Here is a 26,368-nt window from a genome sequence, read left to right on the forward strand (position 1 = left end):
GAAGCACTTCTACCTCCACTCCACTGTTATCTGTCACTTCACTGTCTGTCAGTCATGCACAGAAAAAAAACCCCATACATGCATGCATGCATGAATTTGTGCATTTGTTAGTGTAAAACTCTCTGAAAACATTGGGCGGATTAGGATTCGGATAACTTTGCAGTCTTTGCAGCCTCTCATGCTGGCTTCTCATTTTCTTAGTCAAAGTGCATCATGACGGTAGCTTGGGCTGCTCAGATAACTGCCACTGGAGAAGATTGTGTTTTGCCAATCAGTCTTCTAGATGAATGATGTTGCTATTCCTAGATGGTGCCGAGAACGTGCAGATATAAAAACGTGTCTGACCTCCTTTGTTTGCCCCGATGATTTATTAAAAGATAGTAAATGCAAGTATTTTTAGGTCTCTGGTGAGGGGGGAGGGGGGAGGGGGGGGGCACACCTATCAAGCAGTAAGCAGCTGATACTGGCTGATAAGAAGTCAGTAAATTTTCTTTTGCATACTGAAAAAAAAATCCACTTTAAAATACATTTACTTCATTAAACAGCTCTTTGCGATAATGCTGCAGTGGTGGCGTATTAATTTTTTATTCCTACAGATAATTGCTGAAGTCTGAAGGGCTGGTGACGTTAGTTTGTAGTGTCAGAAGTTGATGTTGGGTTTTATGCTGGACTATTGCTCTTGCTACCGGTGGCATTTCTCCCTTATATCACTCGACCCACTTTCTCCTGAAGGAACTCGCTCCAGCCTGCTGGGTGCATTTAACCAGGACAGGTTATTCCATATGTTTTGAACCCACCAGTGAGCAGACAGTTCCAACATCTTACAGCTAATGTGGCATGCCTGGAAGTGGAAAGGTGTACTGTATATTAGTGAAAGCCTGTTAAGTAGATTTGGAGCATTCCTGTGAACAACAAACAGATGACAGGAGTGTGCCTGCTTTTAATCAGACACTCCAGCAGGTGAGCATCTGCAAAAGGCATGCTATTATCAGGCATAAATCTGATAATGGCATGAATGCAATCCTTGTAATAAGTGGAAGCATAAGAAGACTACTCTGCCCCAGTAAGACATGTAAAAAAAAGAAGAAGAAGCTAAAATAAAACACGAGATACGAGTTATTTTCTTTTTCTTTTCTTTTTTTCTTTTGGTTTTTGTAGTGTTCCACATTTACAAGTGTCAATAGGGATTTTTCAGATCTCCTTAAGCACAAATTAGCTCAATTCATCATGTTTATACAATTTGTGGGATGTGATCAATACCAATGTCTTGACGTTGCCGGTTCCCCGGCCAACTAGGAATTTAGATGAAGAATCAAACGAGGAAAAAAGAAATTCAAATAATTTTTCACATTAGAGCCCACATTTCTGTGCCCAGCCACAGAAGAAAAATCTAAAAGAATGACTTTGTCTTTTTATGTGTGTGTTTCTTCTAGCTTGCTCAGGATGAGGGCAGTCCAGTGCGAGGGTTTGGCGTGGTGGAATATGAGAGCGCCGAGCAGGCAGAAGCTGTGCTGATAGAGATGGACCGAACCCTGGTGGGAGGACAGGAGGTCCGTCTGTCACTCTGTACCCCTGGCACCTCAGGGAGAAGCACCTTGGCTGCACTCATTGCTGCCCAGGGTATGGTGAGTATGTTACGGAGAAAGCAGCATCACAGACGCATCACAGAGTGTACTGAAGAGAGCGCAGACGGCAGTACACGGCATTTAATGTCACCTTCTGTTAACGCAAGAAGAGGCTAATATTAGCGGCAGCATTGGTTTAGTAGCAATCTTAACAGTTCACTAGCCACCAGTTTTAATGTAATATACCTGCCCAAAGTGGTATTTAGACTAAACCCCAGCCGTACTGTATTTATTACAGACTTGAAGAATCGATGAGAGATGAATCACAATTTATTAGTGTGGATATGTCAGTATGTCACAGTTATATCTTCCACATAAAAATGTGCAAAGGTTTTCACCCAGCTGCTCCCACATAAAAACACAATTTAAACACCAAAACGACCGGCTGATTTGCAAAATGCAAGCTTTTGGTTTTTTCACGCCATTTGAAGTGTGCAGAGCTAAAGTGAACAAATTAACCTACAGAAGCTGGAAAATTCTAAATCTAACCTGCTGCTGAGCCCACAATTATTAATGTACGGGCATGTTTTTTATCACCAAATTAAAGGAAAAATCTTTATTTTTTTCTTTCTACTGCATAGAGCAAGTTATCAGGGCTCTCTGGGATTTTAAACCAGGTGGAGTTATAAGCTGTTTTGAAAAAGAAGTGCCAAACTCAGTTCACATCACTTTTTGACACTTGGTTATAGTTACATAACATGCTGTCACCATGGCAACTACCTGCCACTTAGCTGACACAGGTGGACCGTTGAGGTGCCATGCATTTGAATTTCATCATCCGATTCGCTGATTTGACTCTCGTCTCTCTGCAGCTCAAGTCCGGCAGTAGCAGAAATCCTAATTACTGTTAAAGCTGATTCCAGACACATCCAGGAATCAATATTTCTACCATGTTGCTTGGCATTAATGACTGTATTTGGACCATCATCAGCTTACCACACCCCCTAAACCTCCAAACCCACCGTCACTGTAAATGAATTGAAACATTCCCTTTGCTATTTCCTATCATAAATCCTAATATTACTTTCAAAATTTAAAACGTTAATATCACAGTAGTCTCATTTTTGTAGCATTCCCTCATACGTGGAGGACCACATGCTACAACACTGGACTTCTCATGGAAAAAAAAAACAGAGGAAAACAACAAAAAAAGAGCGGATATGCTCACAGCTACTTTTCCATCTAATTGTGATGCCAGTGCCGGGTGGTTCTTGCACATCCGCTGCTGAGAAACACCGAGGTTTGACGTGGAGCACATGCACGAACACCCTCTAGCCGAGAAGGTCTTTGTAGCTGTGATACCCCTCCTACACAGAGCTGTGGTAGCAGAGAGGCACTGACATGATAATTATAGTTCTATAGACTGATTGGGCTCCTCCGCTGTCTCCCGCAGCCTGAAATAAACCAAACCACAAGCTAGTGACACACTATGACACTCATACGTGCACCCATTCAAACAGATGCACCCAGTGAACCCACACACGGCATGTAAATACAGCGAGTGAGAGTAAGTGAGAAGTGAGAGCTCCCAAAAGGAGGAGTCCCTGCTAATCCCTGTGGGTACCTCGTTTACTACAGCTACTGAGTCCTGACAGGTTTGTGTGTACGTGGGTATGGAAGGAATCTAGGGACAGAGAAGGGAAGCGGTTAATGGCTACTTAAAGAGCGGTCCAGATGGTGTTTATTTCATGCTAGTAGACATATCGTGAATGAAATAAGCAGTCACCACCGTGACTGACTGTTTTTCACATGCAGTGCAGCAATGACTGCGTCAGAATCACTTGATTCAGAGAGTTTCGTATGTAACAAACCTCAGCCAGGTTTGTATCCTGCTAGCTTGCAATCAAGAGCAAGGATTATCCAGCACGAACACTGATTATATTTTATATCTGTTTATATGTTTCCTGTGTAGTAGAGAGTGATAAATGAAACACATCACTACCTCATATGGCAGCTTGTAGGTGGTTCTCTCTTTTCTCTTTTCTCAGGTTTGAGAATAATTATTGTTATCAGAATACATCAAACCTACATTTGTATAGAAGGTGAGCAGCTACCGCTTTCGCTGCGGGTGGGCGTTGGATGCGTTGGTGGAGCTGGAGGTGGGGAGCAATTTTCACAGATTCGCACCTACGAATGGCGGCTCATGCTGAAGACCTGGAGGGATCGTTGTCATAGGCTGAACGTCTACATATGTCACTTTGATGAAGAGAGATGAGTTTTCAGGGCTTTCATCAGTGTTCTCAGAGGAACCGTAATCACGTTTTAAAATACAGGAATGATGGGACGAGATGTAAAATAGTGCTCGTCGGGAAATAGCATCCTAAAGATTTTTCATTTTACAGTATTTGAAGTTTGAAGTATGTCACGTAGGTTTTCCTGAATATATTTTGTGTAATTCAAGATTCCATCAAGACTTCATCTATTGATCTTTTTATGTCTCTGAACGATATTAATATTTATTTGCAACTTGGATGCGCAACAACAAACTCTCCACAGGTGTCCTCTATACTTTGGATCGCCCTTATCGAGCTGTTATAAGTGCTAAATTTCCACTTTAGCTAAAAGCTGTAGTCTCTCTTTCTCTGATGTCATCACAGCTGTTGCAGAGCGTGAATTATCAGATGCACGTAAAGAGGTTATAGCTGTGACGGATGGGATGGAAAATGTGTTTTTGAATAAATTAACAGGGGAGATTGAGGAGGAAGGAAGACATGCAATTGGTAAAAGAAACAAAAAGGACTGTGAGGTTACATTAGTGCCCCGGGGCCCCTTCAGCATTATTGCAGTGAATGTGAGCAGCTGGTAAAAGCAACATCAGATCTTCAGAAAGAGCTCAAGACCTGCTCCTGTCTACAGTTCTCTGAGGCGATTCTCTCATTTCTCCAGTTAGTGTGATGCGAGTGTGAGTGTGAACGCTGAGAACCAGATGGCCTCCTCCCTCCCTCCTTTCTTCTCCCTTCGTCCTTTTTTCCCCTTACGCGATACTTCTCGCTTTCCCTTCTTCGCGGCTTCCTTACCTCCCTGGCATGTGTGTGTGTGCGTTATAGTGTGTGGGTGTGTGGCTGGATTTTGTGCCAGTAGCCAAACAGACTGATGCATGCTGACATTTTCTCCAGCAGAAAGAAAAGAAATAAGAGAGCTCTCCTCCTCCTCCTCCTTCTCTTCCCTTGAAAGACGCTGTCAGCTATGACTGGCCTTGTTCAACACACACACACATATACGCGCGCACACAAACAATAGTTTTCCTCACCGGAACATTCGAATACACATAGTGTACTTGTGCACTAGACTCTCCTCTTCCTTACTTGCTGACAGGACGGAGTCAAACGCAGCCCATCCCCGTCAGTAAAGCTCTCGGCTCCGGGATGCGACAGAGAGGAAACAACGTTGACTTGTGCTAAAGTCAGGCTGTAGCTCGGGGCAGGCGAGGAGGAAACATCACCATCCTTGCTAATGTTGTTTTAAATAGCCGTGTCTGTAGGGCGGCCAGCGCGTACTGCCGCCACACTGTCAGAGCTGAGGAGGATCTACCAGAGCACGGTCGGCTCCATTCGATTTGACGCAGTCTAATTCAATAGGATTTCATTTGAGTCTGTTGAATGAAATTTCCTCAGCATAATGAGTAATTGAATTCTTATTTGGGGTAATGTGCCTTACAGTAACTCCTTTGATTAAATGCAAGTCAGCAGAGAACTGTTCAGATCCAGGAAATTTAGCTTAATGTCAAATTAAATAGAAGCTTATTGGTAATAGGAAAGAAAACAAGAGTTTAAAACGACTCTGAGAAGTGTTGTGTGTGAGATAAGGGCAGCTTTAATTAAACATAATGTTCTAAAATGCACTTGGGTTAGGTTTTAAACATACATATATTCATATATGAAACAAAATATTAAAGATCAAAACCTGAGTAATGCAAAACAGTCCTCGTAAATCTTCCACTGGTCTTTGGTGCAGCTCCTCTAAGCTGTTTTAAGCCCACCCTTTATCACGTTTTTTCCTGATTGGTTGCACCTTCTAAACAGAAGGCCTAAACCGCTGGTGGGTGGGGCTTCTGTGCTCACAGCTGGAACCATGTGCCTCAGTTCAACATCCACCATTGTACATATGACAGAAGATTAGGAAAAGCAGAGCTGTTGCACTTTAAACAAATGAATTCCACAGCAGTCAGTGATGGGGTCAGTTTGTTATTGTAGAGAAATTTGCTCTCTGCATTTTACTCATTCTTGGCATGGGGGCAGAAGAAACCAGAACTCCTGGAAGAAAACAGGCACAGGCCACCTTGGACTTTCTTGCTGTGAGCCAACGGTGCTTATACCTCTTTTACAACTCTGCTCTGTTGTAGTTTGAGGACTGATAAACACCAAAGGCTACACAGGCCTAAGATGGAGTCTCTTCTTTTTCTTTTTTCTTTTTCAATCTAGGCGATTGCATATCAAACTTCCCCCTCTCCCTTATTTTATGGCTCTATGACTTTCTGTCGGCACTATGATTTACTAATCATCTTTACAAATTTGAATGAAAACAATAACAGGATGATATTCTTGCGTCAGACTTATTTGTTATGTATATATTTGTGAAAGCTATGCACAAGAAGCAGGATTACATTTTAAAAAGCTGCGCTTTGATCAGATATTCTTTTGAAGTGACGTATTTAAGTTCAAGGCAGACGCTCCCTAACCGTGAGCTAAACTACATGTGTGACAGACATTTTTACAAAGATTTTTCTTTGTGCCCGTTTCTTTTGAAACGACCGAAACGCCCTCTGAAACCTTTAAAAAAAATATTGGCCATCTCACTATAAGCTGTCATCTTGTGTCAGCACAGAATGGGATGCTGGAAAGGCAGCAGTCATGTAATGTGTCATAATGTGTGTCTTTAGCCAGGTTCCAGCACAGCAGCAGACTGTGAAAAAAGCTGTTTTTCAAATATGATACAAACTTGTGAATAAAAGTGGCCTTCTCAAGTCTCTAAAAAACATTTTTTCCTTCAGACTCTTTCTCGTCCTTGTTTTTCTCCCCCGTCCTTTCTCTCCCTCCTGCTGCTGTCGTTTCTCAGCTTTGTCCTTTTATATTTTTTCTTGCCTTTTTTCTTTTGTCTCCCCTCTGCTGACATTGCAGCCATATCCTGATGATGTAAGCTAGTGTAATGATTACTTAAGCCATCAGGGGCTCCTAATAACAAGATCAAAACAGATACTGTACTGCACACATACACAGATACACACATGCACACATATAGTCACGTGTTGTTGCACTCACATGTTTTTTTGTGTTTTTTGTTTTGTCTCCAGATTCTGAGTAACAGGAAAGGTTTGCTACCAGAACCAAACTTGGCTCAGCTGCTGACCAGTATGACGAACCCCGCTGCTCTGCAGATACTCATGAGACCGTACCACACTGGGAAAAGAGGAGGTATGCTGGATAGTCTACATTTCAAATCTGTGAAACGAAAGTATTGTACAGAAATATGTAAAAAGTATTTCTGGCTGTTCCTATGTTCCTGTTAAGTGTGTTGGCATGATGATGATTTCCTTAAAAACGTTGAGTGGCCGGGAAAATCCTGAGGATGGGGTGTCACAAAATTTTTAGCCTAAAACCTGTGAATTCTTTTTCCAAAATAATTTTTAAACATCGTATGATGAAAGTTCTGTTTCTTGATTTTTATATATTTAAAAAAGAAAGGCAACATATGAGGAGTTAGAACTGGTGTTTTATTTTTTTTAAGTGGTTTCTCTTTAAATATCATGCTAGCATATCATGCTACATGCTAGCTGAGATTGTGGCAACATTGAAAAAGTTGTACATCTGGGGAAAAAAACAAAAAAACACCTAACATCTGGATAGTGGATTATCTGACAGTGAATTGGAAATCCAAGCATTGGCTCAGGAAGACTGAACGCAGGCTGTGGCATCTGAAAATGAAAGTTAAAACTCTATAATGCAATTAAAAAACAGATGAACATCATCCTCCTCTATAAAAGACTGAGGTGAGTTGAAGGGGAAAACTATACTTTCACCTGACCAATCAAATCTGAAAAAGTCTGCTTCTTTGTAGATGTACGGGTGCATTAGTTCACATTACATGGGTAGCTTGTACATCTGTCAGAGCCTTATTAATGCTGAAATGATATGTACAGCTTTAGAACAGCTTTTTGGTGCATACATTTTTGCTTAATGCTATAAGATGGTGCCAGATGTATCCTCCTCACATTGAACCTGCATGGCTCCACAGGGAAAGATTCCAGGTGATAAACTGGCCCTGCTTGAAGTCCACAGCTGTCATTCATCAAAAAAACATTCTGTGCATTATAAAATGTGGGCCTAACCTGCATCAAGCAGGAATGGAAAAGCTTCAGGCCTCAGAAGCCTCTGCAGTTTGCTTACTTTTTTTTCAGTGTTTTTGAAAAAACATAAAACTTAAAAATTATGATATTTTAGCATTAAAATTTTAATTAAGAGCTTCCGCATAATGGGTGGGGGATTGTTAAGCTCAACATTTTGTCACAATATTTAAAGAATGCTATGCAGTATCAATATTTCTATCAATTTAGAAAAAGCATGCAGTTAGCAGCATTTATAAATGTAACTAGCTCATGAGCATTTTCAAATGTAAGCATGAAAATAGCCTAGGCAGTGTTTTCCCTGGAAATTTTTTAAGTATAAGTATAAAATAACTGCTAACACTTAATAATTATAGCAACTGAACCTTGTAACTGCTCATCTTGATGTTGGCATATGGCACTTTTATATCACATCAATAATTTATACTGCTGTCATTGTGGACGATGTCACAGGCCTACTGGCAGATTAACCATGATAGAAACATAAAAGGTAATTAGCAAAGCTATTAATTAAGGGCAGCTGTGGCATAAACATTGCATTGGGAGGTGGGATAACAAATGTAAGCACTATACAACAAGTCAGTATGAACATTCAGACAAATATAAAATTATGAAATTGGTGATAATGATCTGGGCAGAAATTAGATCATGACTACAGGGCATGGCTGGCAATCAAAGCTCCGCTGAACGAGTCTCCCTCTGCCAGGCCCTCCTATATACTGTAATCACCTCGGCAGTGGCTTCATTATTTGATGAATGGCTAATCAGGTATTAAAATGAAATCGTGTGACATTAGGGGAAGAAATGAGAACAGGAAGGAGAGAAAATGAGAGAGGTGGGGGAGCTCTCTTAAAGAAGAGTATGCACAATTAAAGTCTAAAATTAGGATCTTGATTAAATGTTAAACTTTCTCTACTTATTCTGGAGGAAGCTACCATTAGCATTGACGCTTACATTTATTATGACCAAGGCTTGTGTTACCACGCATGCACAAAAGAAGCAGAAGAAAGGCTGTGCATCTGTGGTATGGGTGCAGATCAGTGTGATCGATTTTGTTTTTATGAATCACAAACAGGAAGTATGTTGAATGTAGAAATTGGGATTGCACTGGAATTTGTGATGTATATTTTGCATTAAAGAAAGCACAAATGTCTCTCCTCACAAACACGTAGTTGCCCTTAAAAAAGGGTATAGAAAACTACAGGAGGTATTGCTCAAGGGGAGCAAAAGGAAACTTGTTAATGGACTCTGTGCCGTTTTGGAAGAGTTATTGGAGCCCAGAAATATACAGTCAACTATCTCACTGGATGTCTTATCAAGTGGGCTGTCACTTTCACAGCGAGAGCTGGCCTCGGAGGTGTTTACTGTGAGAAGTGTACTGGACAACAAATTAACTGGAGATTGGAAATCAGAAAATAATAAGACCAAGAGCATTGCAAAAGTGATTTGGACTCAAGTCCTGAAAAGTAAATCTCTAATGCCAGGAAGAGACCATATCAGTGGATGATAAACATTATATCATCAGGAAGTATGACAGTAATTAATCCTATGTACTCTGCATATATGATGGGGCAAAAGTACTCAAGATGAAATATCTATTGGTGAGCTTAACACAAATTCATCTGCTTAATTGTTTGTTTTTTGTCAGGCCGTTGCAACATCTTGATTGTTTTTACTCTTCAGCCATTCTGCTGCAGATTTGCTGCTGCACTTCATTGTCCTATTGCATCAGCCGGTTTGGGCCAAGCTTATCTATTGGACAGATGGCCTCACATTTGACTCTAGAATATTTTGGTATATAAAGAAGTTTTCCTGTTTTTGTTTTTTTCTTTGTTTTTAGAGCTCTTTTTAAAATCTGTCTTCAACACCAAAATAGAAATTAAGTTTTGGGGGGGGAAAAGTTAAAGTTATGTGGGAGGTAATTTGCTTTGTGCTTGCATAATATCCCGGTATTGCTTTACTGGTGCTTGTTATAAAACAGCCAGCTGTGTGATTGCTTGAAATGTGTTGTAAATGACTGATGGATCGGTTGTCTGACTTGTAATTTCGCCTGTGTGTGCCTGTTGAGATGATGATTGATTAGTACTTTGGTGGAGACTTTAAAAAAAGCAAATCACTAATGGAGGCTCTGGTGTTTCTCTTTGTTGTTTGACTATGTTTTTAGGAAAATACGGGCATCACACCAGCCTGCCGTTCCTCAGACCTCCCCTCACTACAGCCCTGCTCACACTGGGAAAAGCACACCAGGTCACACTAACATCTAAATCTCTGAATTGTTTAGTGTGTGTGTGGGTGTGTGCGTATTCTGATGTGCTTTTCTTTTACCCTGCAGAATGCTATGTTTGGAAATGGACTAGTCCTCCAGAACCTTTTGCACATGCAGCTGGCACAGCAACAGCTTCTACACATCAAAGACAAACGCATCAGCAGCGTAAGACACCTGTTTGTGTGTCTGTGTGTGATGATTTGCATATGCTAGCGCTGAGGGTTAAACATAGTTGGGGGCATGTGCATATGTGCCCTTGTGTTTTTATCTCCAGCACTTAATGCACAGGAAAACGAAACCACATCAAAATCATGCAACCTAATTGCTTCTTCTTTTCTTTTTAAAGTGAGACCTTGAGGTGATGAGTTTCTGTCTGTGTTTTCATTTGCATATTTTTTGTGTTGCTGAAGTGAAAGTTAAATGTCATGGGTACTGATGTTTGGAGTATTTGATGTTTTTTTTTCTTTCTTTATCTTTTTTCTTTTTTAAGCTGAATGATTGCAATTCATACTGGATACTATCTCTACATATTAATCAACCCATAACTAAGGACCATTTTAAGCTTTCAATTGGCATGTCCATCCATCCATCCATCCATCCTCTACATGCTTATCTGGGTCCAGGTTCCAGTCTAAGCAGTCAAACCCAGTCCTATTTCCTATTGTTCACCCAGAGGGACACTGAGGTGTTTCCAAGCAAGCCCAGAGATGTAATCTCTCTAGCATGTCTTTGGTCTGCCCCAAGGCCTCTTCCCTGTAGGATATACCCAGAATATCTCACCCAGGAGGCATCCAAGTCATATGCCTGAGCAAAATAAACTGGCTCCTTTCGATATAGAGGAGTAGCAGCTGTGCTCTCCATCCTACTTGAATGGCCAAACTCCTCACCCTATCTCTACGGGAGAGCCCACCCACCCTTCAGAAACTCATTTGCACCCCTTGTATATATTCTTTCAGTCACTGCCCAGTTTGTGACCATATGTGCCTGTAGGGAGACTGACTGACGGGTAAATCAACTGCTTTGCTCTGTCAGACTGCAAGAGATAAGAGTCTATCCACACTTCCTCTTGCCAAGGGCAACTCCGGTTTGGAACATTAAGTCTAGCCCTTGTCCAGGAGGCTCAAGAGCCCATGTTGTACATTGAGGTGAGCCTGTCTACACCCAGCTGATATTTCTCAGCCTCACGTGTTAGCTTTGTCTTCTTCCCCAACCAAAGAGGTGAAGTTCCATGTCCCAAGAGTTAGTTTCATTGCTTTGTAATTGTTGTGGAACATCCAAGTATCACTATTAATTTTTATTCATTTATTTTTTGTGAGGACATTTTAATTTAATCTCTGAAGTTGGGCATTTGAACTCTATGGGGATTGACTTGTTCTTGGTGTTGGTCTTGGAGGAACTAGAGTTCTGGGAACTTCAACGCTGGCTTCATTTTCAGTACCGGAGATTGCCACTTGGACTTTTATGAAGATGAGACTGCATATTCTGAGAAATCTGTGAGCAGGTCCTGGTAAATCTAAAACCTTTGTGGATTGGATGCTCTGGATCTGCTTTACACAACATTGTATAGCTAGCACAGCCCTCCATGGTGGATAACGACCATCTCGCTCATGCTCTTCCAATTTTGTTGTTTATGATATTGTTCTTTGATTTTGCTTTTCTGTTCCATTTTTTTTTTTTTGTAATACTCTTCCTTCTCCTCTTTCATTTCCCCTTTATCAGGTCTCCAGTCTGCTCGGGGACCCGTCCAGACTGCTCATGCAGAAAGCCTTGTCTCTGCGACCTCCAGGCCTCGTGCAGCTGGGGAAAGGCCTCCTGGGAGACTCTCCTACAGGTAAACGGGTTCCATTATGTAGTGGTTTACACATTTACCTAACACGCTAAACATCCACAATTTAAGAGTGTAAGAAATCAAAATGTTAATTACCCGCTGTGGCGACCCCTTAATAGCAGGTAAATGGGTAACAAGCACCCTGATCAGATGAGTTCATTTAATTATTGCAAACAAATTAAATCACACTGAAGCATTCAGGCTTTGGTTGATACCTAATTTAGTGTTTGTTTTTGGTTTTCTTGCTCTACTACTTTTGTCTTTTTCTTGAGAGGGAGCATATTAATAGTTTAACTGTGTGGCTCCAGAGTGCAGCGGTTTACACATTTGCTTGGCAAGGCCTGTGAAGGTCGCTGGTTCAGGGAGCAGCTGAAAGTAGAGTCTTATTAACATTTTAACTTGGTAGCGCTCCTACAACACCACCTTTATTTTTCCACGTACCAGTTTTGTAAAAATCAATGATTTACTGTTTACAGTGTAACCCTTTGGTCTGTTCTCTCTGCCAGATCCAGAATCTGTTCTATTTTACATGTTAATAATGAAGGCTCTAAGGTCCCAGAAAAATATTGTTCATGTTAAAGTGAAAGCCATAAGTTTTGTGGGTCCTTTTCCTAATTCTGACCCGTGTGTCAGGCTTGTCCCTGTAAAGACTGCTGAATTTCGCCCAGCTGTACGTTACAGTGCGGCGCAGGAAGCTGCAGCAGATTTACAATTCAAATCTCCAGCTGAGAAAAGCTGTGTTGTTTTAAATGGAAATGATATACCGCAGACTTTTTATGTGCATAAAAACAAACAATCTCACCCATGTGCACCACTGTGAGTGTGTCCCATTTGATTGGATGCATGAGTTTGCAATTTTGCATACGAACATGCGTGTCTCTTTTCGGTGCGCGTGTCTGCTGGGGAATGTTGGCTCAAGGCTCGTTAGAGCGGATTCGTTTATTGTGCGATGGAGGCCATTTGTCACAGCAATATTGGATTTATAATAAGTGCCACTGTGCGTGTATGTTCACGTTTAGTGTGTGTGTGTGCATCTTTTACTTATATGTTTGTGCTTTTTTTTTGGCCTGTGTACATTTGTATGGGATTATGTTGCATGTGTACATATTTGTGTTATTAAACCCTGGAGTGAGTGAAATATTGGGATTGTGGAGAGCTAAGTGGCAGGCTGTAAATAAACACGATAAGCAGTGATGTATGAGCGGGAAACTTGCTCTCAAATATTACAGCTGGCTCTGCAGAGACGGCCAGGCTGAGTTTCCAGCCGTCTGAGCGATTCGTCTGTGTCCTGAGGAGACGGAGACACTGATGGTCATCTGTGAAAGCCATTTCGCATGTTTATCTGGCATCTTTCCCAACCGTGCCTTTATTTTCCCAACCGTGCCTTTATTTCCCTTCATTTAATTTCCTTTTTTTCTGTATACTATGTTTTTACTTTACTGTTTCTTGAATTTCAACTTTCTGTTATCACTCACCTCTCCTTTCATTTCCTCCTGTCTTTTTTTTTTTTTTTGCTTTCTTGTCATCTCCCCTTACAGAGTTGGGACAGGAGTCAGTTCCAGCATCTACCCACAATGCCACAGTAGTGGTTTCAGCAGCAGGTGTCATGCCGTACCTCCAGGGTCGGGCTGTAGGAGGAGACCTACCTAGCCACAGCACCCATTCTGTGACTACGACCCCTTCTGCTTCCTCCTCTTCTTCCTCCTCTTCTTCCTCTTCCACCTCCTGTGACAACAGGCAGCCAGCTCCTCCAGGGACGATGGTGAGCGCCCAACCGCAGGGACAGAGCTATTCCTTGGGTATAAGTAACTCAGGCCTTGGCCCGCCTCCGCCTAAACCCCCTGGAGGAGTTTACACGACAACAGGCCAGCACAACAGCTCAGACAACTGCCCCCTGGTGAGGACACCGACCGAAAATCTGCATGCGTGAAGGAAATACAAAATACTTAGACTGTAAATAAAAGATGGCCTTCCAAGTCTGAAAGGAAGTCCAGTTGTAAACCTAGACTGGGTCTGTATGTCTCATTTGACGTATGATCTAAGTAAAACATGTTCTAATCATTACACCGTTTCAGTTCTTACTTAATACAACATGATATTTATTTTTGGATGCTTTAGGGCGGAGCTAACCCGTGATTGAAAATTTGCCAAATTATGACCTTGCAGTGCTCTCGCTTACTCGGATCGTCCCCTTAATTGGATGTGTGCTTTAAAAAATAACGAGATGCGACAGTCAAAATGCTCACAAAGCATTTGATGATGTCCCCTTGGCTACGTCCATCATTTATATACAGTCTTAACATTTCAAAATGTGTAATTTGACAGACTCACAAACCAGGCAGCATTACCTGGCCCTCCTTGTCAGTTTTACATAATTGTCGCCTGAAAAGTTTGGTGGAAGCTTCTAGAGATATTGATGTAATTCTTTCATTTCTATATTTATGTGTACGTTGCAGCACAAATTAATATTTGAACTCCAACTGTGATGCAAGTTGTTGATATTTTCTGTGAAACCGATCTGTAACTTATCTCTAGAAATGCTTGTTATGGTCCTAACTCCTTCTACCCTGCAGTCTCTCTGTCTCTTGGGGGGAGGGAGTATTTATTCCTGATTAGTGTTGTCTGCTTTTAACCTCAACACACAATATCAAGGGAGCTTTTTGAATAAACAGCCTCAGTCCCTTGAGTGCTTTACCTTTGGAAAATGCCTGTAATGCAACCTGTACCCACCTGTCTGTTTTCTTTCTAAAACACCTCCCTAAATCTCCTAGACTGGGCCAGGATTAAATACAGTGCGACTACACTAACATCATTATCTCTTATAAGTCTGTGTACAGAGATAATCACAGTGCCGAGGTTCTTAGGGGACACGATTCCAGTCCCAGTACTGTCTTCTCTGAAGTCCCTTTAATAGAGAGAAAGTGTAATTACTAGAGAGGACAATCCTCGCAGGTTTCCACCATCACTTTAGCTCTTCAGTAGCTCACAAAAGTCAGCTTTAGAGCCTCATGTAAACTTTGTATAATCAGTATTTTTTAGAATTTGTGTAGCACAGTATTTTTCATTAAATCCACAATGTGATACATGTTTGGAATAAAGATGAAGCAAAGGAAAGCAGCTGTAATTGCCTTCAAACACCTCTAAAAACTAAAACTTGATTTTTATTTGCAGTTCCTGTTGGTAGCAGTGCAAATAATACATTTTATATTCACCTGTCTCTCTTTAGGTAAACAGTGGACAGAGTTCTTTGTTGGGCGATCCTCCTAAAGAAGTCAGGCTGCCTTCTAATCCTTACCTAAACCTGGCAAGTGTAATGCCAGGAGTAGTTCTGCAAGGTGAGCACACGATTGCACAACAACCATAAAGCTTTTGCACCAGAGTTCACGTCCCGGCTTTTGCAGCACTTAAAAGCATTTTGTGCTCATTTATTAGTCAAGCTTTTTTATTCAAGAAGAGCAATTCAGGTCAGCCGGTGATCAATTCTATCACCTCTGTTAATCAGATCAGTTTTAAACACCTAAATGAATGGGGGTGCTATAGCCGGCCACAAACTTATTAACAATTCTCCTAACATTGGCTCATAACATTGGCTCAGGCGATTAGAGGATCATCACGGGGTCCTTTTGTCCCTCTGCGGGGGTTACTCCCACTAGGTTTGAATCTGGGACTCCCCACCATTTGACCTTAGAACTGAAGAAGCTTCTCGGATGAGAGGTGAAACGTCTTCAAGCAACTTAAAGAAGTCCAGACGCTTTTCTTTGCAAGCTCCTTTGACTACGATGACCTGGATGACTGAGAACCTTCACAGACACACCTAAATGAATAAAATCAGTTGGAAACCTCATATCAGACACGTACAAAAGTGTCCACGAGCATCTCAATCATGAACAACATGAAACAGGTTCTAGATTATAATTGTCTCTATATACTGAATTGTCTCTGATTCTACCAGTATTTAACTTATTGTGTAGAGGTGTGGGGAAATATTAAAAAAATACAAAATTAAATTAAATAAATTACAAAAAAGGGCAGTTTGTGTGATAACCCACATCATTATGATTATTAACACATCATTTGTCGCCCATTCTCCCTTCCACTCTTCCATAGGCTCAGTGGGGAGCAAAGCCCAGGGAGGACAACCCAGCTCTGCAGTTTACAACAGCTCAGTCGCTCCTGTGGTCTCCCAGGGCTCCAGCTCCTACTCCCACAGTGCAGCAGCTACGACCGCTGCCCCGTACAGCACAGATTCCTCCACTGACTACAGCCAGTACAACCAAGCATACACACAGGTGCTGCCCTACAACACATGCACGTGTGCACACACACACACTACACAAATATGAATGCTGAATTTTGGGGTCTGTACATTCAGTTAGTGTGAACAGGCAGTACTGGACCTCAAATATGCTATTGATGCATGTGTTGCTGAGTAGATGGATGGATACACAAAGCGCGGCTGGATGGGTGCAGCAGAGACAGGATGAGCGGTAACTAGGGGAGGCAGGGTGGTGGAAGAGATGGGAATGGGTATGGATATTTGGACAGACAGTATGAGAGTGGATTTGGCAGCGAGCACTGCGTGTCTCCATCTGTCCCTGCTCTCCTTCTCACGCCTAACACTCCACTCAGAACAAGTCCCAAAGCCCTTCTACTGCTTGTTTGTCATCTTTCTTTCTCTTTCTTTTTTGCGCTTCTTCCTCCTCCAGCAGTAGGTGACATATCTGATGCTCGCAGCAAGTACCAAACCCCATTAGAAATGTTAATTACACTCTACTCATCCAAACAAATGAGTCATGATTAGATAACCAATAAAACGGTCGGTTTAATTTGTCTGGAAAGACAAAGACAGAGGAGCGAAACGCTGGAGAGCAGGAACAATACTTAATGAGACGCATAAAAAAAATTAAAAGGTGGCAAAGAAAAAAACAACAAAACAATCACGCAAAGACAAGAAAGCACTGTTCATGCTTGGTAATGTGTGTGTGTGTCTTAGGAGGCCATGCAGCAGTGGTACCAGCACTATCAGGCGGCACAAGCCCACAGCTACAGCACTGCCGCGCCACAGGACAGCACGGCCGCAGACTACAGCAAGGAGCACACTCAGGTGGCAAACACACACCTGTTTGTGTTGTTTTTTGTTTGATCCATGTATTTCCATGTAAATGTATTTCCTTCATTTCTCCATCCTCGCATCAGAGTCCTGTCCACTTCAGTTTGCTGTAAATGTGTTCTTTGTGCAAGCACCTTAAAATATTTTGCAACTAACAAAAAGTAGCTGCGGTGCTAAAAAATAAAATGAAAGGAACACTTTTTAATCAGTGTAGCATCAGGTCAGTTAAACGTCTGGGATATTGATCTGGTCAGTCGCAGAGGGGGTTGTTAATCAGTTTCAGCTGCTTTAGTGTTAATGAAATTAACAGCAGGTGCACTGGAGGAGCAACAATGAGACAACCACCAAAACAGGAATTGTTTTACAGCTGGAGGTCACTCACAGTCTTTCCCTCCTCATCTTTTCTGACTCTTTGACACTAGTTTTGTATTTAGCTAGGGTCAGTGTCGCTACGGTTAGCGTGAGGTGATACCTGGACCCTGCAGAGGTTGCACGTGTAGTCCAACTCCTCCAGGATGGCATATGGCCAGAAGGTTTTCTGTGTCTCCCAGCACAGTCTTAAGAACATGAAGGAGATTCCAGAGACAAGGCCCTTAACACGGACAACCGAAGTCTACTGGCCGCTGCCATTTTTTCACTTTTTTAAAAAATGTTTTGTTTGTTATGAATTCAGCTCTCTGTAGGTTCAATATTTTCATTTCCATCACATCCTTTTATTCCTAACACGTTACCCAGTCCAAATTTGGTATGAATATCCAGCATGATTTTTTTTCCCCTTTGAGATCTAATTTGTTCCTTTGAAAATTAAAGTGTTCCCTTAATTTTTTTAAGCAGTGTAAAAAAAACACAACAAAACTACAATGGATGTGAAATCTTGTTTTCTAGACTCCAGCTGTGTCCACCTATGGAGATTACAGTTCCTACATGCAGGCAGTCACTCAATACTACTCCCAGCCAGCAACAGCCAATCAGAGCTACGCCAGCAAGGTAAACACACACACACACACACCATAAACTCTTTGAAACACACACGGCTCTCTTGACCAGGTGCTATCCCTCAACTAGCTGCTTGGAAAAGAAGAGAAAACAAAATCCTGTGCACAAGTATACGCACGAACAAGCACGCACACACACACACACACACACACACACAGCCTCCGTAGCCATTCACTTCAGTTATCATGCATGTATCAGCAAAGCTAACGAACCCAGCGTGTCCCAGGGATAAGCATTTTTACACAAGTTATTCATTTGTCTTCTTAAATTAGTTAGAACATACAAATAATTCATATTAGGGTAAGATAAGCTCATTTAGATTGTCTGTGACCATACGGACACACACACACACACACACACACACACACACACTCTTGAAAAATCCAAACAGCTTCCTATCCTGCAGACAGAGTGTAAGCTATCCGCGCGCGCTGGCACTAACATGAAGTTCATCCGCATGTTTATTTGGAGAGGTTGACCTCTCGGCGACACCGATACCCTGTTAGAGGGAACGCATCACTCTGCACCCAGCAGCTGATGCCAGCCGTCTCCACACACAATGAGCAGCCAAATCCAGGCTTATCTGCTGCTGCTGCTGCTGGAGGATGTGAGCATATGTGCATTACTTGTGGGGGGACATAGATCAGTTTCACGTTGTGATGAATCGGGGACTCGCCTCCCTTTTGGGGACTAAAAGTCCCTTTGAGGTAAATCATAAATGCTTTTTGGTGGAATGATTAATTAGAGTAAGGCTCCAGGATGAATAAGTATAAGGCAAAAGTAATGTCCTCTGATGTAATGGAAACACGACTGCATGTAAGATGTTTTCTTAGAAGATGATGTCATAGATCTTATTGCACAGCTGGCTTGGACCCTGGCGTCCTGAGCTCGTGGAAATTTTGATAACTCTGCCTGAGAAATCCTTCGTATCATTTGACAAAGGCGTTACATTGAGCGGTGTATATGTCGGCATGAGTATTTTGATTTGGGATGGTTGCCTCGGAGAGTAAGCCCCTGTGACAGGAAGCCGGTATGAATGAGCCTGCCTGATATGCCTCATAACAGACACTAGAGGGCAGAAAAGCTAACATGAATAAAACACTTTTGTCAATTATTTTCTCATGTTATGAGATTCTGTCAGCACCTAAACAGTAACACGGCAACAAAAAACGGCTTCAGAGACCATTTTCCTTGGTGTCCTGAGTATACCTTTGAATCGTATCAATGAATAAGCTACTACTATTTGTTTCTGTGTTTCCTGTAGGAGGTGGAGGTGTGTAAGCCTCTGGGAGTGTCTCTGCACGCGGTCAGTAATGGTGCGGCTCCTCCCCCGGCCGTCCTACCTGCCGCCGCCGTGCTCCCAGCTTACAGCACGCTGCCCTTAATGCCCGGCTTCCTCGGGGCACCGCACCCATCTGCGGCCGCACCGAACCCTGTCACACACGCACACACCGCTGCTGCGGACTGGAACACCTATTACTATGTAAGTAAAGAACAACCCATGATCCCGTATGAGACACGAAACACATTTTTTGTCTCCATTCTTTTAGGGGTTTTTTCTCCTTCCTTTTCATTTCTTTTTGACACACTCGTCTTGGGCCAAATAACAACAATTCAACATTTCATATTGCAGCTAAGTGAAATGTTGAATTGTTGTTTTTTCCACAGCTTCTGATATTAGAGCGCTGCACTCGTTGTTGACAGTGGGGATCTGGGAACGGGGTTGCTGCTCATCCTGCTGAATTGAAAAGCGATATATTGTGCTAACCTTTTCTGTATGCTTTTATGTGTAGTAGGGCAATCGTTGCTAGTATAATAAATATGTGTAGAGATTATTGTCTGTACTGCAGGAGTATTTGTCTGTGGTTAGCTTTAAAAAAAAAAAGAGTTGCTGAGGGTGCGACTGCTTTACAATAAAAGCAGAGAAATTGCTGGGATGTGGCTCTATGCTCCCTGCATATATGTTTCAAATTAAAAGCTGCTATACTGGGTCAAATGTTAGGATCCGTTCCTTTCCTTGTAAGCCTTTTAATGTGAAAGAAGAACAGGAAATAGGCACTTTAGACTGAAACAAACACAAAAACAGTGACTAAAAACAATAAAGCTGAGCTCCAGGCAGCAGTGTGACGTGTACAGATTGATGTCAGTGCTGCCAGAGATTTAAATACCAGTTCTCATTTGAAGGTCTGTGCTGGTCTGCATTAGCTGCAAGTAGCTCCACGCGTTTCTGCTTTCAAACCTAACAGTGCAGTGTTATAAAGGCTGCTTGCTTAGAATTTGTTTCCTCTTTTTTCTCTCTTAAATCAACCAGTAGACTACCATTCAGTGCAGCTTTTATTTATGTTTTTCCCTGCATAGTTGAAGGCCGTTAAAGTCACTCAAGGAGACACGGAGGTGGAAGAGATTCACAGAGCGAGAGAGAGTGCACAGTGACGTAAACAGACCGGGGCCAGACGTCTGAGCTAAGCGTCATCTCCTCAAAGATTTGCATTTGTTTGTGCTACTACACACAAATGCATGCAAATTCAGGATTTTTGCTTATTCGTCAAAATTGCACAAACCTGTACGCTTCTTTGTCACCGACCTTCTATGTTAGTTGATCATTTCAGTAATTTAGGGTTAATCTCCTGCAGATCGTTAGCAAGGCTGCACTTGTTTTAGTAAGATGCAGAAAACAAAATGTTTAGTGACTTGTTTTTTTTTATGTCAAGTAGACAACAGAAACTTATAGTAGTGGACAACCGAAGTCCTGAGATGAATTAAATTTTCTCTTTGAAGTGGCAGTTGTGACAATATATTTTTGGTAAAATGGTCTGAAACCAAGAGTAATATTCCCGGGATAAACAATAAACCTTTTCATGATAATAAAAAAAGATTTCCTTAGTATTTGAAAATGAAATATATGGTTTTTATTGGTGACTTTCCAACTACAAGTGTTTTCATACACGTCCAGGTCAAACGTCCATAATCCCTCCTCACCTCTTCCTCCCGTTCTCTTCTTGTTTCTAACCCATCAGAACCAGACGAGGGGCCATAAGAGGGAGTATCCTCAGCTGGCAGTGCAGGAAGTTACGGCATCCGATGCGGCCTACATCGGGCAGCACTCGCAAGGCCTGGGGGGGCAGTACGCTGACTACTTTAAGAGGAAGAGGCTCTAGTTTGAACCGAACCACCTTGAAGCCTAAAAGCTTAGGGGAGGGAGGCGCAAACAGCTGGATGTCTGCTGGATGTCACAGCTCCCTCTAGTGGCCTTTCTGTGGCTGCCATTTTGCAGTCCTACAAAAGTCAGTGTTGAGTTTGAAAGATTTAGGTTTGCAGATGGCTCGAGTGAAATGAAGCCATAGTGCTCTTTGATCTTGGCACGTATGTACACACACGCACACACACACACATATATATACACACAGTGTTATTTTTGTCCTGTTCAAGCCTTAACTCTTTAACTTAAGCTGTTGTTTCACAGTCAGTGTGTTAACTGTACTTAACTACTATTGTCTTGTACAATTTTTCTAATATATCATGTAAATTGAAGTATATTGCATCTGTATGTACAAGCAGCTTTTGTATTTGCAAGCAGGGCGGCCCGCCGTCTGCCTCTGAAACTGTCTTAGGACTGGCCATGCAGCCAGCTACCCCCCCCCCCCCCCCCCCCCCCCCCATCCCAGTCTCCCTTTTTTTTTTCAAAAGACTGAACGTGTCTGATGTCGCACACTCGCCCTTTGATTTGTCAGCCAGTCTGACATCTTTTTGTTCTCGCTTCCCTCTTTTTTCTCTCTTTTCTTTTTATTAGACCAGGTTTCTCTTTAAATACCCCCCCGAGCTTAGAGTACGCGTGTGTGCGTATTTATGCGCGTGTGTGTGTGCCGCTCTGCTGTATCTGTAGGAAATGTCAGCCATTTCAATCCCAAGGTTTGGGAGCACATCAGGAAAAAAAAAGGGCCTAAACCAATCAAAGCCCTTAATTTAAAGCTTCCCTCAATGAATGGACTTTTCTTACAATGACTGGATGGATAATAAAAGGCTGGTGTAAATAGTGCAGTGTAATACAGAATATATAAAGCCATGTGTAACAGACAATATCACATACAATGGATGTTTCTGAGCTCCTCTGCGAGCCTGTTGTACAACATGAATGAAGGTAAAACCTTTTAGTGTCTGATTTGTTTTGTTTATACCTATACTGTTATATATTTGTAATATAATAATATTACGAGGCAATTCAAGTAATTTACTAATCAAAGCAGGTTTCGAGTGTGTTTGCTTTTGCGAATAAAGTTGTACTCAAATCGCTGTTAAAAAACATGTGCTGTTGCTTCTCTCGTGAGTAGCAAATCTTAGCTGGATGAAATGATCAACTGATGGCTGGCAGTGGTGAAACAGCTTCAGGATCACCTTTAAAAAACAATATAAGTGGTTTGTTTTTAGCCAAAAACAAAAGCATTTAGTCATTACTGAGAGATTTAACTGGCAGTGACATTTGAAAGTCATTTTGGATACATTTGCATGGTGTGCATATTGCATAAGTCGCTGTTATAATAAAACAGTAAGATTGTATGCTGTATAAGATGGTCTGTACGGTTTTCAGCTCTTTTCTTTTTCTTTTTTTTGCACACGAGATGCTACTAACATGCTGCTTTGCATGTGAGTTTCTGCACTTTAATTTCATGCTTGTGGGGAGGGTCTTTTTTATGTGTGTGTTTTGGGGTAAATTATCAAAGTGGACCTATTCTGCTCATTACCACCATTGACAATCTTGGACTCTGCTAGCTAGAGTAGCTTTGCATGATTTACAGGCTTACACTGGGCTTCATCCCCTGACTCAAACAAGACCACGCCCCCTCTTTAGATCGACTTTATTCTGATTGGTCCTCAAAAACAAAATACCTCATTATTTGAAAATGTGTTCATATTTCATATGAGCACACACTATTGTCACAGTATAGATGCTGTATGTGATGAAGGAAATCATAATAGGTCCACTTTAATGTGCATTTTTCTGCCGGTGAGATATTTGTGGCACAGGCAGTATCCAGGCAATTTGTGCAGTGTTCATTACAGAGGAGAGGTTTTACTTTTTATTCATAATTTTAGAATTCATTGGATTTTAGGTTTGTGCATGCGGCCCTCTGTGTCTAACAAACTGGCAATAACTAAGGTTCCCACTTCTCCTGCTGGAAGGTTGAATGTAGAGCTTGTGCAGAAGTTTGCAGTGTAAACAATTTTGCCGTTCACGCAGCGCAAAGTGAAACTTTTCTCCTCTTTCCTGTCTGTCTTCACGTTCTGCTCAAAATCAATTTTTTTTAATATTCCTGTGCAGAAAAATACATATGTTGTTATTGCAGCCACACCGAAAAGCACACGCTCCCAACTAGTGTGAACACCAGTGACTGGTGATATATAATGTTCGCACACTGGTTTAGTCCAAGTAATCTGGTGTGAGTTTGCTGCCGCCTGTGTGACGGGTGTGCCGAATGTCAGGATTGTTCTTAAAATGGGGGGAAAAAAACAACGGTAAATTAAGGGCGATAAACACGCAAGCCCACCTTCCTGTTTTCCGTTCCGTCTTTGTCTGCTTTCTGTGGTTTGCAATAAATGGACTCTCACGTGCTCCGTGATGTCGCAGGTCTTCAGATTACAGTGAAGCCAGTGAAAACTGTCGCACAACTTTCCCATCTCACAGCTCCACCCCATTTTATCGGACCGCCTCTTTTCTTATCATTATTATTATTTTATTAGCCATTTAAAGGCTATGAAACTTTAAGATGGGCCAAAACATTCCCCTAAACCTCTCCTTTGAAGTTCATTTTGAGAACATGGGTGCAACCCTGATTACAGCAGCAGCTTTATATACCTGCACAAACTGAAACGTCACCAGGCAGAAATCTTGTAACTAAAGCTGGGACTCAAAACACCTCTCATGGAGCCTAATCATCATCCAAATGGTTAAAGTGCCCTTATTCTGCTCATACCTCCACGTTGTTGATCTTGGACTCTAGAGTAGCTTTGCATGATTCTCAGCTTCTAGGCTAGGCTTCATCCACGGACTTAAAAACTCCACCCTCCCTTCTGATTGGCTGGTTCTGGGAAACAAAAAGTGTACACGTGGAGAGCTGCGTGGCACAGAGGTGGAGGAGTAGAGCAGTTGAAAACATGTGAGCATTCTCACACCATCTGTCCCAGTACCTCCCCGTTACATACCTGTACTTTTAAAAGCACAGCAGCAATATGAATTTGCACATTAGATAAATTCATTATCTGCTGAGCTGTTCTCGTAGGCGGCTCGTTTGTTAGAAATTAAGGAGAGTGAACCTCATTTGGCCATGAAGTCTGTGTCAGCAGTCAAATCAGCTTTCACGTGACCCTTTCAAGCACTTCTTTTAATAGATTACTTTCCCCCCTGCTGTACTGTGCTTTGCTCGGGTCTCCTGTGAATCAGCTCAAAGTGCTTCAGTAGATTTTATGGCGATGTGGTCGTCTGGACTAGTTGGCTGTGCGGCCTGTCTCGGGGCCACAGTTTGATTTGCTTCCCAGCACCGAGTGCTATAAAATAAAATAAAATAAAGGCAGCCAGCTGGACTCCAGCTCTGCTCTTCTTTTTTTGTCAGGTGACAGCTCTCACCTTCACCTCTTTTAAGTTAGAAGCGCCCGTCTATGTCAGCCTCTCTGTGTGCGTTATGAGCAGGGCCTTTTGTAGATGAACAGCTGAGGCAGCAGACTTTGAAATGCACTGTTTGCTTTTCTGCTCTCCTGTCTGTCTGTCTGTCCAGTCTGGATCCTCTTACTAAAGTCAGTGATGCCTGAATCATTTTAGTGGTTTTTCATCAGTTGTGTCATCTTTTTTATCTGCGTAGTGTCGTTACTATGTACAATATTGCAGAACGTCTGAAAACTGTGGACTAAATCCATTCAATTTCATAAAGATTGGATCTTTTAGACCTCATTTTCTATCACAGAAGTACCTTTGCTCTTTTTTAAACATGTTTATTTATTTATAAAAGACTTCCCAGAAAATGTATTCAAATTCAGGAGGGAATTGTCTGAATAGTTCTCAGCCCCCAATAATCTAAGTGAGGAAATGAGATTCAGTGCAGTACCATTGTTTGAATGACTGGTTAATTAAGACTTGGCAGTAATTCTATTCTTCTTCTCATATTTCAGGGTTAGCCATGTTAGCCGGTGTAACATTAAACAGGTGGCATTGTTGATCTAACACACCCCGCTATCCTTCTCTGCCCAGTTCACACAGACCTTGTCCTTCCACTATTCAAGCTGTTATTCGTCAGCAACTGGGGATAAACAGAGCAAACGTGTTCTGTAAGAAGTGTTTTTAGTTATTGATTACATTTGCATCTAATAGAAGTGTGCAGAGGCCCCTTTAGACTAAGCACATAAGTGTGAGTAAGCACAACAATGAAGTTAAAGATGCAAAAACACAAAGGTTACAAGAGAAATTGTTACAGTCCCAGGATCTTTAAAGGGCACTAATAAGGAGCAGTGCTACAAGGCCCATCAGGCTCATAAACTGTAAATAAAAGATGGGCCTGTGAAAAGTCGACCTGCATTTTTTTAAAAATCTTCATGGCCAGCAGGGGGCGACTCCTCTGGTTTAAGAAAATGATCCTACCAATAGCAGATATGCATCGTTAAACTGTTTGCCACAGCTTCCAAACTTCCATTTGTCATCCCTTCAGTAAATACCTCCCTCGTTTCGAAGCTTTCTTAACGTTCCTGAATTCGCACATTATGAGTTGAGCCGGCGGGGTGAATTTAGCTGGCGCTGTGTACGCGCTTATGGGGCTGAAGCTCTCTAAAAATGAGCTTCTGGCAGCTAATGGGAGTAAGGAGAGACGGGCTGAAAGAAAGAGAGCGATGGATAAACAACTCCAGCTGCCTTCAGCTACTCAGCCTGCAGGAATATCTTTTTCTTTTTTTTAAATTCTGTCTCCTTGCTCAGTGAAGTGTTTCTGTCTGCCAGACTCCTGCATGTTGCATGTACCTGTAGAGCTGTCACACACACACATACTCATACTCCAGAAGATGTCTCCTCTCATTTGGTAGAGTATGAGTATTAGATGGACTCTCGAACACCATTTCGCTCTGGCACAGTTCTTCTGTTTAGAGCTGAATCTCGATGAAGACATAATAAGACAGTCATATAATTAGGAGTGTTATTTTATCGCCTGTAGAGTGAATCATCCAGCCT

General features: G+C 41.9%; 1 protein-coding gene across 1 annotated transcript in view; it reads left to right on the forward strand.

Moving 5' to 3' along the window:
- raver2 (ribonucleoprotein, PTB-binding 2) overlaps positions 1-25,783 on the forward strand; it is a 101,523-nt gene extending 75,740 nt beyond the window's left edge. Inside the window, exons 5-16 of the mRNA XM_006808134.3 lie at positions 1,434-1,625; positions 6,916-7,036; positions 10,130-10,212; positions 10,298-10,396; positions 11,951-12,062; positions 13,598-13,956; positions 15,286-15,394; positions 16,167-16,348; positions 17,053-17,163; positions 18,055-18,156; positions 19,430-19,648; positions 21,183-25,783. Coding sequence (XP_006808197.2) covers positions 1,434-1,625; positions 6,916-7,036; positions 10,130-10,212; positions 10,298-10,396; positions 11,951-12,062; positions 13,598-13,956; positions 15,286-15,394; positions 16,167-16,348; positions 17,053-17,163; positions 18,055-18,156; positions 19,430-19,648; positions 21,183-21,323 — 1,830 coding nt within the window. The 3' untranslated portion in view covers positions 21,324-25,783. The remainder of the gene's footprint in view (positions 1-1,433; positions 1,626-6,915; positions 7,037-10,129; positions 10,213-10,297; positions 10,397-11,950; positions 12,063-13,597; positions 13,957-15,285; positions 15,395-16,166; positions 16,349-17,052; positions 17,164-18,054; positions 18,157-19,429; positions 19,649-21,182) is intronic.
- Positions 25,784-26,368: the final 585 nt, after the last annotated feature.

The sequence above is a fragment of the Neolamprologus brichardi genome, chromosome 17, assembly GCF_056152115.1.
Source record: "Neolamprologus brichardi isolate AB-2024 chromosome 17, ASM5615211v1, whole genome shotgun sequence".
Lineage (NCBI taxonomy): Eukaryota > Metazoa > Chordata > Actinopteri > Cichliformes > Cichlidae > Neolamprologus > Neolamprologus brichardi.